Source organism: Archocentrus centrarchus, unplaced genomic scaffold (assembly GCF_007364275.1).
Source record: "Archocentrus centrarchus isolate MPI-CPG fArcCen1 unplaced genomic scaffold, fArcCen1 scaffold_33_ctg1, whole genome shotgun sequence".
Taxonomy (NCBI): domain Eukaryota; kingdom Metazoa; phylum Chordata; class Actinopteri; order Cichliformes; family Cichlidae; genus Archocentrus; species Archocentrus centrarchus.
This window is the reverse complement of record NW_022060261.1, coordinates 3,825,273-3,839,953: the sequence shown is the minus strand read 5'-3', so window position 1 is coordinate 3,839,953 and position 14,681 is coordinate 3,825,273. Positions and strand designations below refer to the sequence as shown.

Here is a 14,681-nt window from a genome sequence, read left to right as displayed (position 1 = left end):
GCATTAGCAGCATTAGTGCTGACGTTTTTTTGTGGGTTTATTGGGGGCTGGCAAACCAACATAGAACTGCATTACCGCCACCTACTGGACTGGAGTGTGAATCACTCACGTATACACAAGCACACATTCTAAAAAGCTCTCCATCGCTGCGATGGATTTCATTTAACACAGAGTGGATCATCTAGAGTTGCCACCTGTCTCGTAAAATACAGAACCCCGTATGTTACGGGACTCCGTGGAATACGGCTCCGTAACATGCCGTGTTCCGTACTTTACGGGACGGGTGGCAACTATCGCTGACATGCATTTCCACGCCTCCACTGCTCTCTGTGTGTCTGTGTGTGTTGTGCTCGCTGAGAATTTCAGCTGTTATTTTTGTCTTTACTTCAGCTGTAGCTACCAGAACTGGTTTGCTAGCGAGCGCGGGCCATTAGCACTAGCGATGGTTCGGTACCGGAAGGCCCGCCCCCCAGGACCGAGGGGCTCCTTCAAAATATTTTTTATACTTTAATCCCTTATTAGTGACTAAATATAGACCTGCAGTAGAAACGTATTTTCGAGAATGCTTGTGAATACAAAGCATTACACCATTACTCCCACATGCGCCATGGCTCCCGCAGCCACTAGTTTTTCAAACCACTCATAGCAGGCAGCGGTTTTAACTGCGCAAGCGCAAAGAGGCGAAGCTGTGACGGTGAGCTCAAGTAGTGAAAAAGGAAACGTTTTTCCAGCGTCCAAAACAGCAGCTTTTTCTTTTAGTAACCACCATTAAATCTGTGAAACAGCTGGAGGTCCTTCATCAAGCACCTGATCAGCAAGTGTTAAGGTGAAGAAAAGAGAACTTTGTAGCTGCTCCATTCACCGCTGTTTGTTCACATGGCGAGAAACTGCAGTACGGAAGTTAAAATATGCAGATAAACTGTTAATAAAAAAAAGTATTTCTTATCCGATTACTCGATTAATCGCTGGAATAATCGATAGAATACTCAATTATTAAAATAATCGTTTTATGCAACCCTACACATGAGACAAAAAACAGGAAGCAACTAAAGAGTGAAAACCTGAAAAGACACACAAGGAAAACTAATAAACTAATTTAAACTCTAACTACAACTAAGAATTCAAGACTGAAAAGATCAATAACAAACTCAATATCAAAACAGGAATTATTTAACACTCAGCACTAAACACTGGGTCAGAGACTCAGGACAAGAGACACAATTCAGAGATAGGTCATTACCACATTTGGAAAAATGCATTCCTGTCATTTAATTCAGTCTTCCCCTCAATGTGAATAATTGTTGTCAACAACATGCAGTTTGCTTTCACATGTGTGCACATGAGATAAATAACAGATCAACCTTTTTCCTCAAAGCATGAACCATGCACTGTGCCCCCTATTTAGTTGGAGGGCTAGGTGATAGAGTGCTGTGAAAAAGTATTTGCCCCACCCCACCCCCACCCCCACCCAATTTCTTTGCTTTTTTCCTTTCTCACTGATAAGTGGAGAGGTTATGAGGTTATGTTTTGGTAGCATTTGTCTGTCTGTTTATCCATTAGCGGGAAAATTATAAATGGATTTCCATGAAAATTCCTGTAGTTGTTGGGGGCGGTACAAGAAACGATTGATTGTATTTTCCTGTTAAAGGTCAAGGTCACCAAAAACGTTCAAAAATTTTAAAATCCCTGTGTCAAAAAGGTTGGACTCAAATTTCAAAATTCAGAGCCATCCATCCATCCATCCATCTATCCATCCATCTGTCCATCCATCCATCCATCCATCCATCCGTCCATCCATCCTCTTCTGCTTATCCAGGGCCATGTCATGGGGGCCCTCTCAATCTGGAGGATCAGCGGCTCTACTCTGAGCCCCTCACAAATGGCTGCACTCCTCACCCTATCTCTAAGGGAGAGGCCAGCCACCCTGGTCAGCTCTTTTTTGCCGGTTGTATTCGTGAACTCATTCTTTCAGTCACTACCCAAAACTGACGACCATAGGTAAGGGTAGGGACGTAGATCGATCGGTAAATCGACAGCTTTGCTTTCATGCTCAGCATCCTCTTTACCACAACAGACCAGTGCAGCGTCCGCATCACTGCAGACGCTTTTGCCATCACTCATGAACAAGACCCTGTGATACATAAAGTCCTCCACCTGAGGAAGCAACTCATTCCTGAGCCAGAGTGGGCACTCCACCCTTTTCCAGCTGACCATGGCCATGATGTGAAAAAGTAATTTCCCAACTTGTTAAATCATGAATTAATTGTGATTGATCACATTTTTTACAAAGCTAAATTCAATTTCATTAGCCACAGCCAGGCTTGATTACTGTCAGACCTTTGAAAGTGAAGCACCACAATCTAAAAAGCTGAGAAACAAAGTCAGTGACATCTATCAGTCTATAAATGGTTACAATCACTGTGAGAGCCACAAACTGAGAAAACTTGAAACAGTGGTCATTAGCCTCTCAAACTTACTCAAAGAGAGCATCAACCACTCTGCCAGTAGGTCACAAAAGAACCCAGAACACCATCTAAAGAGTTCATTACTACATGATCAGAAAAAGATTGGGCAAAAATGGCATGAGAACGCTCCAAAGAGGAAAACACTGCTGACCAAAATAACACAAAGGCTCATCTCACATCTGCCAAATCACCTTGATGATCCCCAATATTTTGTGGACTGATGAGTCAAAAGTTTAACTCTTTGAAAGGTTTATGTCCTATCACATCCACATAAAACTACCACAGCATTTCATAATAAAGATCACACCAGCAGTCAAACATGGTGGTAGTGCAGTGGTCTGGGGTTGATTTGCTTCTTCAGGACCTAAATATTTGCTTTAATTGATGGAACTGGATTTGGAAGATTTTGGAGTGGTCTAGTCAAAGTCTGGACTTTAATCAGATTAAAATGCTTTTGCATGAAATTAAACAGGCTGTTCAGGCTCGAAAACCCTCCAATGAGACTGAATTAAAACAAAAGAAGAGTGGTCCAAAATTCCTCCACAGTGATGTGAAAGACTACCACAATCTGGTATTAGATTTAGGGGGTATTTTTCACACAGGGCCAGGTAGATTTGGATAACTTTTTTTTTCCGTAATAAATGAAATCATCATTTAAAAACTGGATTTTGTATCTACTGTGGTTGACTTTGTCTGATAATAAAATTTGTTTGATGATGTAAAACATGTAAGTGTGACAAATATGCAAAAAGTAAGAAATCAGGAGGGGGCAAACACTTTTAACAGCACTGTGTAGCTATGACTCATTGTTCTTCACAGTGTAAAGATGTGTGTATCATTTTTTATAAGGAAGCTGAGCCTTCATCGTTTGTGTGCTCTGACGATTAAGATTTTTGTGTGTATACCTTGTTTTACATGACTGTTGTGAATTGGTGTTATATAAACTTGAATTGTCAATGCAGATCAAAGTTTCTGGTTACAATCACGGGTGATGCTCTTCGATGACATCATCCTCCACGTCCAGTCCCTTGACCTTGGTAGGTCGGGTCATTGCTTCAGAGATGGTCTGGTCATTTCCTGCAGTCAGAGCAGTTCACAAAGGAAATAAAGGTGTATTTTATGAAATGTTAAGAAAGTTTGGCTACAGTCAGACTTTCATCATCAGGTCATTCATTATTGATTGTTTGATGAGGGAATGGCTCAGAGTGTTACCTGTGGCTCTTTGTTGATATAAAGAAACCATGAGGAGGGTGGAGATGAAGAAAGGGCAGAAGACCAGCAGATATCGCATCAGTGTAAAGTCAAAATGACGAGTGGTTCTTTGAGTTCCTGAAGTGGGTGGAGTTGTTGTTGCAGGTATATCTGCAGAGAAAATCCCACCTGTTCAGGTAAATTTGTAGGTGAAATGAATTTGAAAAATCAGAGTGAAGCTCCTCACCTATGACAGTGATCCAGCTGGATGGAGACTCTCCATGACCGCTGATGTCACACTTGTAGAGGCCTTCATCAGACCTGGAAACATGCTGGATGGTCATGTGACCTGTAGGCTCATTGCCAATGAAGGTGCTGTTTTTGAAGAAAGCAGCTGGGAGGTTGGAGGGAGTGGTCTTTGTTTGACAGAGCAGAGTGACGTCATCTCCCTCCATCACAGGGAGGACAGGACTCTGCAGGATCACTGATCCACCTCAACACAGAGACAAACTACAGCATTTCATCCATTTACACACAGCTTCATCAACACTAACTCCACACAAGCCACTTTTTCACCGACGGGGTTCCGGTGCAGGTGCCAGTATTTGAACCGTTCAGCGGTTTTTCCACTTTGAACACACTCGGTGCTCGGCCGAAAAACAGATTCAACTCAGGCCTGCAAGCTAGCTGGTATCAAACCAAGAACATGTGACGAAAGCAGCAGAAGGGCGTGACTCTGCCGTCTCAACATCTAGTTTTCTACCATATTACATGTGTATTACATGAGAAAAACGAAGCAATTTTCACGGCTGTGAATTAGGTTGGGCTCTAAGGCTGAACTTGCTGCTTTGTATCAGTTCATATCACAGATAAAAGGACACAAAGTGCGTACTTGTCGTCTTGCTCTAATCGCTGTCTGTGTTTCCCTCTGTGCTGCACACAGATGCTGCAGTAGTTTGGTTTGGACACTAAAACGTATTTGCAGCACAGAAAGGGGAGCGTGTTCTCCCACGTTTGTGCGCTTCGGCTTCGTGTCCACACGAGGACCCGCCCACACTCATACGTAAAGGAGCGGTTCACAGAAACGCGGTGGAAACGCGGGCCCGTTCTTAAGCTTTTCACCAGTTCACTGAAACCAGCACTGGCACGAGCACCGGCTCCTCAGCGGTGGAAAAGTAGTAACACTCAGCTTACCAGTGACTGTGAGGTTAATCATGTTACTGATGGCACCCTCTCTGGACTCACACCAGTAAACTCCACTGTCCCATGTATAGATGTAGCTGATGTTACAAGAAGAACCAGACCATTTTCCAAAGTTAGTTCCACACTGAGTCCTCTGTAGTTTGCTTGTGTTCCTCCTCAGAATCCATCCAGCAGAGCTGTCGTCCTCCTCACAGCTCAGAGTCACAAAGTCTCCTTCAAAGATTTGAGAGCTGCTGGGACTGACAGTCAGACGAGCTGTGACATAGGATAAGATAAGAAATAAGATATTTATTATGTGCTTAACCTGACATCCTCTCGGGGCACTCTGAGAAATGAATGCAAAGAATTTTGTAGTGTACTCTATAAAAGCTCCTCTGTGAATCGTCACCTCATTGTGGTGGAGGGGTTTGTATGTCCCAGTAATCCCAGGAGCTATGTTGTTAGGGGGTTTGTCCCCCTGATAGGGTCTCCCATGGCAAATTGGTCCTGGTTGAGGGGCCAGACAAAGAGCAGGCCCCTATGGAAATGACAACTAGCGAACTGTTAACCCTGCCCTGGAAAGGGTTACTGGAGCCCCACCCTGGAACCAGGCCTGGGGAGGGAGCCTGAGTAAGAGCATCTGGTGGCCAAGCATTAGCTCGTGGTGCCTGGCTGGGTGCAACCTGAAGAGATGACATGGGCCCACCACCTACAGGAGGTGCCATAGGGGTCGGGTGCAGTGTGGGTCAGGCGGAGGCATTGGTGGACCGTTCCCTGGCTATCATGACTGGCTATTGGGACATGGAATGTCACCTCTCTGGTGCAGAAGGAGCCTGAGCTAGTGCATGGGGTTGAGAGATACCAACGAGATATGGTTGGGCTCACCTCAACACATGGCCTGGGCTCTGGAACCAGTCTCCTGGAGAGGGGCTGGACTCTGTTCAAGTCTGGAGTTGCCCTCAGTGAGAGGAGGCGAACTGGAGTGGGTATTCTTGTATCCCCGGCTGGCTGCCTGTATGTCGGAGTTTTCACCGGTAGTTGAGAAAGTTGTTTCCCTGCGCCTTTGGACGGGGAAACGGGTCTTGGCTGTTGTTTGTGCTTATGTGCCAAATGACAGTTCAAAGTACCCACCCTTCTTGGAGTCACTGGGCAGGGTTGCTCCATCTGATGACTCCATTGTCCTTCTAGGAGACTTCAACGCTCACATGGGCAATGACAGGAGACCTAGAGGGCTTTGATTGGGAGGAACGGCCTGCCCAATCTGAACCCAAATGGTGTCTTGTTATTGGACTTCTGTTCAAACCACAGTTTGTCCATAATGAACACCATGTTGGAACATAAGGGTGTCCATAAGTGCACGTGGCACTGGGACACCCTGGGTCGCAGGTCGATGATCAATTCTGCAATCACGTCATCAGACCTGAGGCTGTATGTTCTGGACACTCGAGTGAAGAGAGGAGCTGAGCTGTCAACTGATCACCACCTGGTGGTGAGTTGGATCAGGTGGCGGGGGAGGATGCTGGACAGACCTGGTGCACCTAAACATATCATGAGGCTGTGCTGGGAATGCCTGGCAGAAGCCCCAGTCCAGATCTTCAACTCCCACCTCCGGCAGAACTTTGACAGCATTCCAAGGCAGGCTGAGGACACTGACTATGAAAGGACCGTGTTGCACAACTTCACTGTTGAGACTGCCACTCAGAGCTGTGGCTGCAAGGTGGTTTGTGCCCATTGTGAGTAATCCCCGAACCAGATGGTGGTCACTGGAGATGAAGGGAGCCATCAAGCTGAAGTAGGAGTCCTATTGGGCTTGGTTAGCCTGTGGGACTCTGGAGGCAGCTGATGGGTACTGGCAGGGCCAAGCGAAATGTGGCTCGGGCGGTGACAGAAGTAAAAACTCAGGTGTGAGAGAAGTTCGGTGAGGCCATGGAAAAAGACTTTCAGACAGCCTCGATGTGATTCTGGCAAACAGGCAACTCAGGAAGGGAAAGTGGTGCTCTACTCACACGGTCTATAGTGCAGGTCTAGTACTGGTTACTTCAATTGCGGCTATAGTCAGGTGGTGTAAGGAATACTTCAAGGACCTCCTTAATCCCACTGACACGTCTTCCGCAGTGGAAGCAGAGTCTGGGGACGAAGGGATGACTCGCCCATCGCTGGGGGTGAGGTCACTGAGGCGGTTAAACAACTCCTTGCTGGTGAGACCTTGAGGGAAGCAGTGCTGCCAGTAGGCAGAGAACAGCAGCAGCAGAGCTTAGACCTCAGTCTCTATAATTTTACATTAAGGAACATTATTGGCAAGTTGTTCCATAATTTTTAGGGACAGTTTTTTGCAGACTGGTAAACCTCTGTTGTTCTTGAATTCTGAGAAACTCTGCATTTCTTAGATATTGTTTTTATACCCAGTCATGCTACTGGCCTATTGCTTATTAGCCTAATGAGTAGTGAAATGTTTCTCAGACTGTTTCTTCTTAGTACCACTTACTTTCCCAGCCCTTTGTTGCCCCATCCCAACTTTTTAGAGAAATGTTGTTGGATTATTACTTATCATAAAATATTAAAATGTCTCAGTTTAAACATGATGTGTTTTTTTGTTTCTTTACATTTTGCACAAAGCAATACGAGGTTGGGCTGAAAAGTTCAATGGCTGACCACAATGCAATGGTCAAACTTGACCAAATGCGTTTTATTTTTCCACATAGTCTCCTCTGCGGTCCACACATTTCTTCCATCAGTGTTGCAGTGCTTGGATCCCCGTGGTATAGAAACACTCATTCTGACACTCAATAAAGTCCTCAACAGCAGAGATGACCTCATCATCGGTCTGATACTGCTTCCCAGCCAAGTGTTTTTTCATGTTGAGGAACAGGAAATAGTCAGATGATGCCAAATCAGGAGAATATGGAGGGTGATCAACCAGCTCAAAGCCACAGTCGAGTACAGTAGCCATTGCAATGGACTTGTATGCAGGAGCATTGTCCTGGTGAAAAAGGACCCCCTCCATCAGTTTTCCAGGCCATTTTGACTTAATTGCCTTTTGCAGCTGCCTCAGCAAGTTGGCATAGTATTCTTCATTGATAACATGGGCTTTTTTGAATGTAGTCAATGAACCCAATGCCCTTTGCATTCCAGAAGACTGAGACAATCAACTTCCCTGCCGATGACACCACCTTGGCCTTTGTTGGTGGAGGAGAAGGCGGATGTTCCAACCCATGGACTGCCATTTGGTTTCTGGCTTAAAGTGGTAAACCCAACATTCATCATGGGTGAGGAAAAGTGCCAATTCTGGCTGCAACATGACCAGCCTGGCGTGTTATTGTGGCACCCACGGAGCGGGGAGAACACGGTAAATGTTTACTTGGGTGGTGGCTGTGGCAGGACGTCCGGACCTTGGGTCATCTTCAAGGCTCTCCCCACCCCTCTTGAAATCAGCTGCCCACTTTTGCACAGTTGATAAAGCTGGAGCATCATCCCCTAATGTAGCAACCATGTCAACATGAATGTACTTGTGGCTAACCCCTTTTTCTGCAGATATTTAATAACACCACAGTGCCAAATTTGATCCATTTTCACAAAATGTCTCTAGTATTAAACTTCCAAGTCCTCAATTCTGTATCCAGTGTGGGTTTATCTCGAAATAAAATATGCAGTTGGCATCAGTAAAGGTTTAAGGCAAGCCAAATTTAATTACTCTATGATAACTCCATCTTAGTCAGCCTATGAACTTTTCAGCCCACCCTCATAGAAGTTGTAAATTTAGTTATATTTAAATATTGGCATTTCAGAGCACCAGTCATTTCAATGTGCTTTATATTGTAAGATAAAAACACAACAATATTACGGGGCACATCTGAAGGATCAAGCAATCCCTTATGAGCAATACTTGGGAACAATGGCAAGGAAGAACTGCCTTTTTAACAGGAAGAAACCTGCAGCAGAATCAGGCTTGGGAAGGGGCAGCTGTCTGAGGCAGTGGAAGGAAATTACTGCAAGAATTGATTTATTCAATTAGAGTTTGTCATGAACGCTGAGTGGCAGGCAATATGGAACCCCGACTCAGGAGACTGGACGTCGAACTCGGAACAAACAGCTTTATCAGCTGAAACTCACAGGAGAAAATGGAAAACAAACTGGCTGGCAGCTAGCCAGAACTACATAATATAGACTTGGAAAGGAACATGGACTTGGAACTGGAAACTAGGAACTTTAACCTTAAACACAGCACAAACAGGAGAAACTAATGATGACTAGGATGCAACAAAGAGCAGAGGGAAAATATGGCAATAAATACACAAGTCGTAATGAGATCACAAGAAACAGCTGGGAGGGAAAACACAGGAAGCAAAACTAAACACACCACACAAGGACCAAAGGCACACCAAAATAAAACAGGAAGTAACTAGACAGAGACCAGGACTGAAACAAATGAGCTTAATGCAAGTACAGAAGAAAATAATAACACTGATAAATAAAACACCTGCTCAAACACTAAATAATCCATAATCAAAAATAAACAAGAAATCCAAACTAAGAACCAAACTAGATCATGATCTACTGTATGGGCAAATAAAAATGATCCAGTGTGCGCTTTTTAGTGCACTTGCCCAACAATCACTTGACTTTGTTTCATACAGAAGTTATTACAAAAATGGTAGCATTACTGAGGACTGAGAACTTCTAATTTATTGCACAATGGGACAAGAATGAAAATAAAATAATCTAAAGAGAACTTTTATTGTTTTCTTTTTTTTAAACCGGAACAGGAAATGGCATCTCTGAGTTGAATCACATTTGGACTGACAGCAGAGTGCTACCTGATGCTCTGCTATATATATTGTGAAATATGTATATGAAATGTTAACAATTTTGCAGACGGCCCTTTTTTTATTCCAAAATGTGTACATTTTAACCTGTGACAGAAGAAGGTTACTGACCTTGGTTTGTTGTGCAGCTCAGCAGTGAGATCAAAACTAAAGAGAAATAACACTCAGGTGACAGTTTTCACACTTCAGATGCACAGCATGCATTTTGCAGGCCTGCAGAACATCCGCTCACGTTTGTACATTTATAAGCAACACTTCACGTGACTGTTTGTTCAATCAAATCCATATCATCACTCCTGCTCCTGTTTACAGTAAAAGCGTTTGAAGCACTTAACATTCATAGTCAGGGTTAGGGTTTCACACACATTTTAATAAATTTTCATAGGCTATGTATGTATGTATGTATGTATGTATGCACTTCAGATGCACAGCATGCATTTTGCATTTTGTCTCTGGCATATATACATACATACATGCATACATACATACATACATACATATATACATACATACATGCATATATACATACATACAACATGCATATATACATACATACATGCATATATACATACATACATACATGCATATATACATACATACATGCATATATACATACATACATGCATATATACATACATACATGCATATATACATACATACATACATGCATATATACATACATACATGCATATATACATACATGCATACATGCATACATACATACATACGTGCATGTATGTATGAATGTAATTATTCTCTCTAGGTTTTCCATTCTTATGATAGCACTGATTTTTTTAAAGGATCTTTTTTGAAAGCTCCTCTACAATAATCTGTTCATAGTTTGGAGAGCAGTATCAGAACATCACCAAGTAGCATTCTCAGAAATATTGTTGCGACTGAAACCTGCAGACCAGCTCCACACACTGAAATATGAATAAAACTTGCAAACTAAAGAAGGCAATGGAAGTGGAGTCGTACTTACTGAGCAGTGGCAGCAGAGTTGTCTCTGGCATTGTTCTTCTCAGTAATGATTTTCACACTCTGCTAAGCTTAGCATAACACCCCTCCTTCCTGACTCTGTGACAGCTTTCATTTCCTTACCTGTTACTTGACAAATGTTTTTTTTTACTTGACTTTTTTGATCAGGATGATGTCAGGAATGTTGAAAAAAAATTTCATCTGAGAAACTAAATTCAGAGAAACTAATTCTGTTGACCATCATACAAATTTTCATTTGCTTCTGTAGGGGGCGCTATTGCACCTATAGCTTTGAATCCATAATTATGGGTTCAGCCTGAGTTTGTACATGTATGATTACATTTTTAGGCTGATCAGGCAAAGCACGTGCAAACGAGTGCACAAACAATTTTGTGGCGAGGGAGAAAAACGAAGGCCAAAATCAAGGGCCTGGTGTGACAAGGCTGCTGAATATTCTACAAAACCATGAATAACTTTTGGTGGGCTACTTGATAAGATAAGATAGTGTTTATTTGTCACATGCACAGTTATACACAGTACAATGCACAGTGAAATGTATTTTGTACCTGCAACCATATATACACACACATATAAATAATAAGAATAAAAATAAAAATAAGTAATTCACACTATACACTATACTCTATATACTATACACTATACACACTTTTATAAATTATAATATTTACATTGTGCAATAATGGTCCAGTTAGGGCTCAGAGTTGAGCAGACGGATGGCTTGTGGGTAAAAACTCTTCTTCAACCTTTCAGTCTTAGCCCTCAGGCAGCGGTAACGCCGGCCTGATGGGAGCAGGGAGAAGAGAGAGTGTCCGGGGTGGCTGGGCTGTTTTAGGATCTTCATGGCCCTCAGCCTGCACTGCTTGGTGTAAATGTCCTGCAGGTTGGGGAGGGTGGTTCTGATGGTCCGTTCAGCTGAACGAACCACCCTTTTTAGGGCCATGAAGTCCTGCTTGGTGCAGTTTCCCATCCAGGTGGTGATGCTCCCACGCATGATGCTCTCGATGGTGCAGGTGTAAAAGTTCCTGAGCACCTTGAGTGGGAGCTTGAAGTCTCTCAGCCGCCTGAGGAGGTAGAGACGCTGTCTGGCCTTCTTCACAGTGATGTTTATGTGATGAGTCCAGGACAGGTCCTGTGAGATGGTCACTCCCAGGTATTTGAAAGTGTCCACTCTTTCCACCTCAGCACCACTGATGACAAGTGGATGGTAGTCCCTCTGCTGCTTCCTGCTGAAGTCCACAATCAGTTCCTTTGTTTTGCTGACGTTGAGCAGGAGGTGGTTCTCCTGGCACCAGTTCTCCAGGCGGGAGACCTCTCTCCTGTAGGCTGTCTCCTCATTGTGAGAGATTAGTCCCACAACAGCAGTGTCGTCAGCAAACTTGATGATGACGTTGGACTCTGACGTGGCCTCGCAGTCATGGGTGTACAGTGAGTACAGCAGAGGGCTGAGCACACAGCCTTGGGGGGATCCAGTGTTGAGGGTGAGGGAGGATGAGGTGAGGTGACCCACTCGTACCACCTGTGGTCTGCTGGTCAGGAAGCTGTGAACCCACCTGCACAGGGATGGGCCCAGGCCCAGGTCCAGCAGCTTAGAGACCAGCCTGGAGGGAACTATGGTGTTGAATGCTGAGCTGTAATCTACAAACAGCACTCTCACATAGTTCCCCTTACCAGTGTCTATGTGTGAAAGGGTCTTGTGGAGGAGGAAGGATATGGCGTCATCTGTGGATCTGTCTGGCCGGTATGCAAACTGTAGTGGGTCGAGGGTGGTGGGCAGTGAGGAGGTGATGAATGTCTTGAGTCTTTCAAACACTTCATCACCACAGAGGTGAGTGCTATGGGCCTGAAGTCATTGGGGCTGCTGGGGTGTGGTTTCTTTGGGACAGGGACTATGATGGACTTTTTAACCCCTTAACTGGCAGCAAATAAAATCACCTGAAACAACTACATAACACCCTCTGGTCATTATTGGCTCTGAACAACCCATTTCATAGCCTATTAATCGGCTGCGTCTGGTCCGCGGGCCGAATGAAGTGCATTTATATGGCAGGCTAGACCCGCCCATTTTGACTGACACCTCATTCGGCCAATCATGTTAAGAAATGGGTTTCCCAGAGCCAATAATACTCAGAGGGCGTCACGTAGCTTTGTCAGGTGATTTGGTGCAGCCAGTTACATGATTGGCCGAATGACGTGTCAATAAAAATGGGAGGGTCTAGCCTGCCATATAAAAGGGACTACACACGGCCCGTCACCGGGCCCTTGCCAGTTAAGGGGTTAAAGCAGGTGGGAATCACACACAGTTTCAGTGAGAGGTTGAATATCAGTGTAAACACAGGTGCCAGCTGGTCAGCGCAGGTCTTAAGGACACGTCCACTAATACCGTCTGGTCCAGCCGCTTTCCTGGTGTTTACACGTCTAAACGCCCTCCTCACGTCGCGCTCCGTCACAGTGAGTGTCTCCGCCCCTCCGGCCGGGAGCGCAGCGGGCTGTCGGCTTCCCGACTCAAAGCGCGCAAAGAAGATGTTGAGTTCATCAGCCAGAGAAGCGTCGGCACTCACGGGGTGTGTGTGTGGTGCTTTGTAGTCCGTGATGGTGCGTAGTCCCTGCCACAGTCCCCTGGAGTCAGACTGTTGTAGTTGCTGTTCCAGTCTGCGGCCGTAGCGATGTTTAGCCTCTTTCACCGCTCTGCGGACGTTGTATGATGCAACCTTGTAGTCCTCCATGTTCCCAGAGGCGAGGCCGGAGTTGTAGGCAACGGTGCGGGACCTCAGGGCGTCGCGGACAGATTTATCCACCCACGGCTTCTGGTTGGGAAAAGTCCTGATGGTCCTCCTAAGTGAAGTGTCTTCAACAACTTTCCCAATAAATCCCACAACAGTTTCCGTAAACTCCTCGATGTCTCCGCCCGCGCTGCTGCGAAACATGTCCCAGTCGGTTGAATCCAACGCACCCTGCAGAGCGGCCTCTGTTTGATCAGACCACCGTGTCACTTCTCTCACAGCAGGGGGTTCCTGCCTGAGCCGTTGTTTGTATTTCGGCATGAGAAGGACAGAGGTGTGGTCAGACTTCCCAAAAGGCGGAAGAGGCTTTGCTTTGTAGCCCTCTTTGAATGCAGAGTAGCAGTGGTCTAGGGTCCTCTCTCCTCTGGTGGGGCAGTCGATGTGTTGAATCAACTCCGGTATCAGCTTTTTCAAGTTTGCACTGTTAAAGTCCCCGGCTACGATGAGAGCCGCATCACGCTGGTTAGCCTGATAGGTGGAAATCGCCTCATGTACCTCGGATAGTGCAGTGTTTGTGTCCGCCTGAGGTGGAATATAGACGGTGCTGAAGATGACCGAAGTGAACTCGCGGGGCAGGTAGTGGGGGCGGCATTTCAGGGTTAGGAGCTCCAGGTTAGGTGAACATGATTGTTTCAGAGGGACAACATTCCTACTGTCACACCAGTTGTTATTGATCATTAGGCACACACCTCCTCCTCTTGATTTTCCAGACTCACTCGTTCTGTCCGTGCGATGAACACTGAAGAACTCCGCCGGCTGTACGGCGTGGTCCGGTATGAGGGGGGTCAGCCATGTCTCCGTGAGACAGATGATGTTGCAGTCCCTTATGTCCCTCTGAAACTGTATCCTGGCCCTGAGTTCGTCCAGCTTGTTATCCAGTGACTGGACATTAGCCAAGAGGATGCTCGGCAGTGGCGTTTGGTGCGCTCTGTGCCTCAGCCTCTCTCTTACGCCGGCTCTTTTCCCTCGGGGCCTTGTCCGTGACCTGGTCCGTCCTTTGTTTGAGCTGGCCCACTGGAAACGCAGTATCTCCTGAGGCCAAGTCGGGTCGGGAGAAAAAGGTGTCAGAATACAGCCAGAGTGCTGTATTCTGATATTAAAAAGAGTCTGTCTGTCATACGTGATATGACACAGAGCAGGCGGAATTATAAAGTCCAAAATTAGAGCTAAACCTAATATATACAAACAAAGCGTAGGAGCAGGTACGACGGCTGCTGACCTCACCGGCGCCATCTAGAAGA

At 45.3% G+C, this 14,681-nt stretch overlaps 1 protein-coding gene across 1 annotated transcript in view; it reads right to left on the bottom strand.

Annotated features, from left to right (window-relative positions):
• Window positions 1–3,447: 3,447 nt before the first annotated feature.
• The window catches only part of LOC115776549 (low affinity immunoglobulin gamma Fc region receptor III-like), a 40,946-nt gene continuing 29,712 nt past the window's right edge, over window positions 3,448–14,681 (bottom strand). Inside the window, exons 4-7 of the mRNA XM_030724264.1 lie at window positions 4,851–4,983; window positions 3,904–4,149; window positions 3,666–3,827; window positions 3,448–3,542 (exon numbers count right to left, since the gene is read on the bottom strand). Of these exons, the coding sequence (XP_030580124.1) occupies window positions 3,448–3,542; window positions 3,666–3,827; window positions 3,904–4,149; window positions 4,851–4,983 (636 nt within the window). The remainder of the gene's footprint in view (window positions 3,543–3,665; window positions 3,828–3,903; window positions 4,150–4,850; window positions 4,984–14,681) is intronic.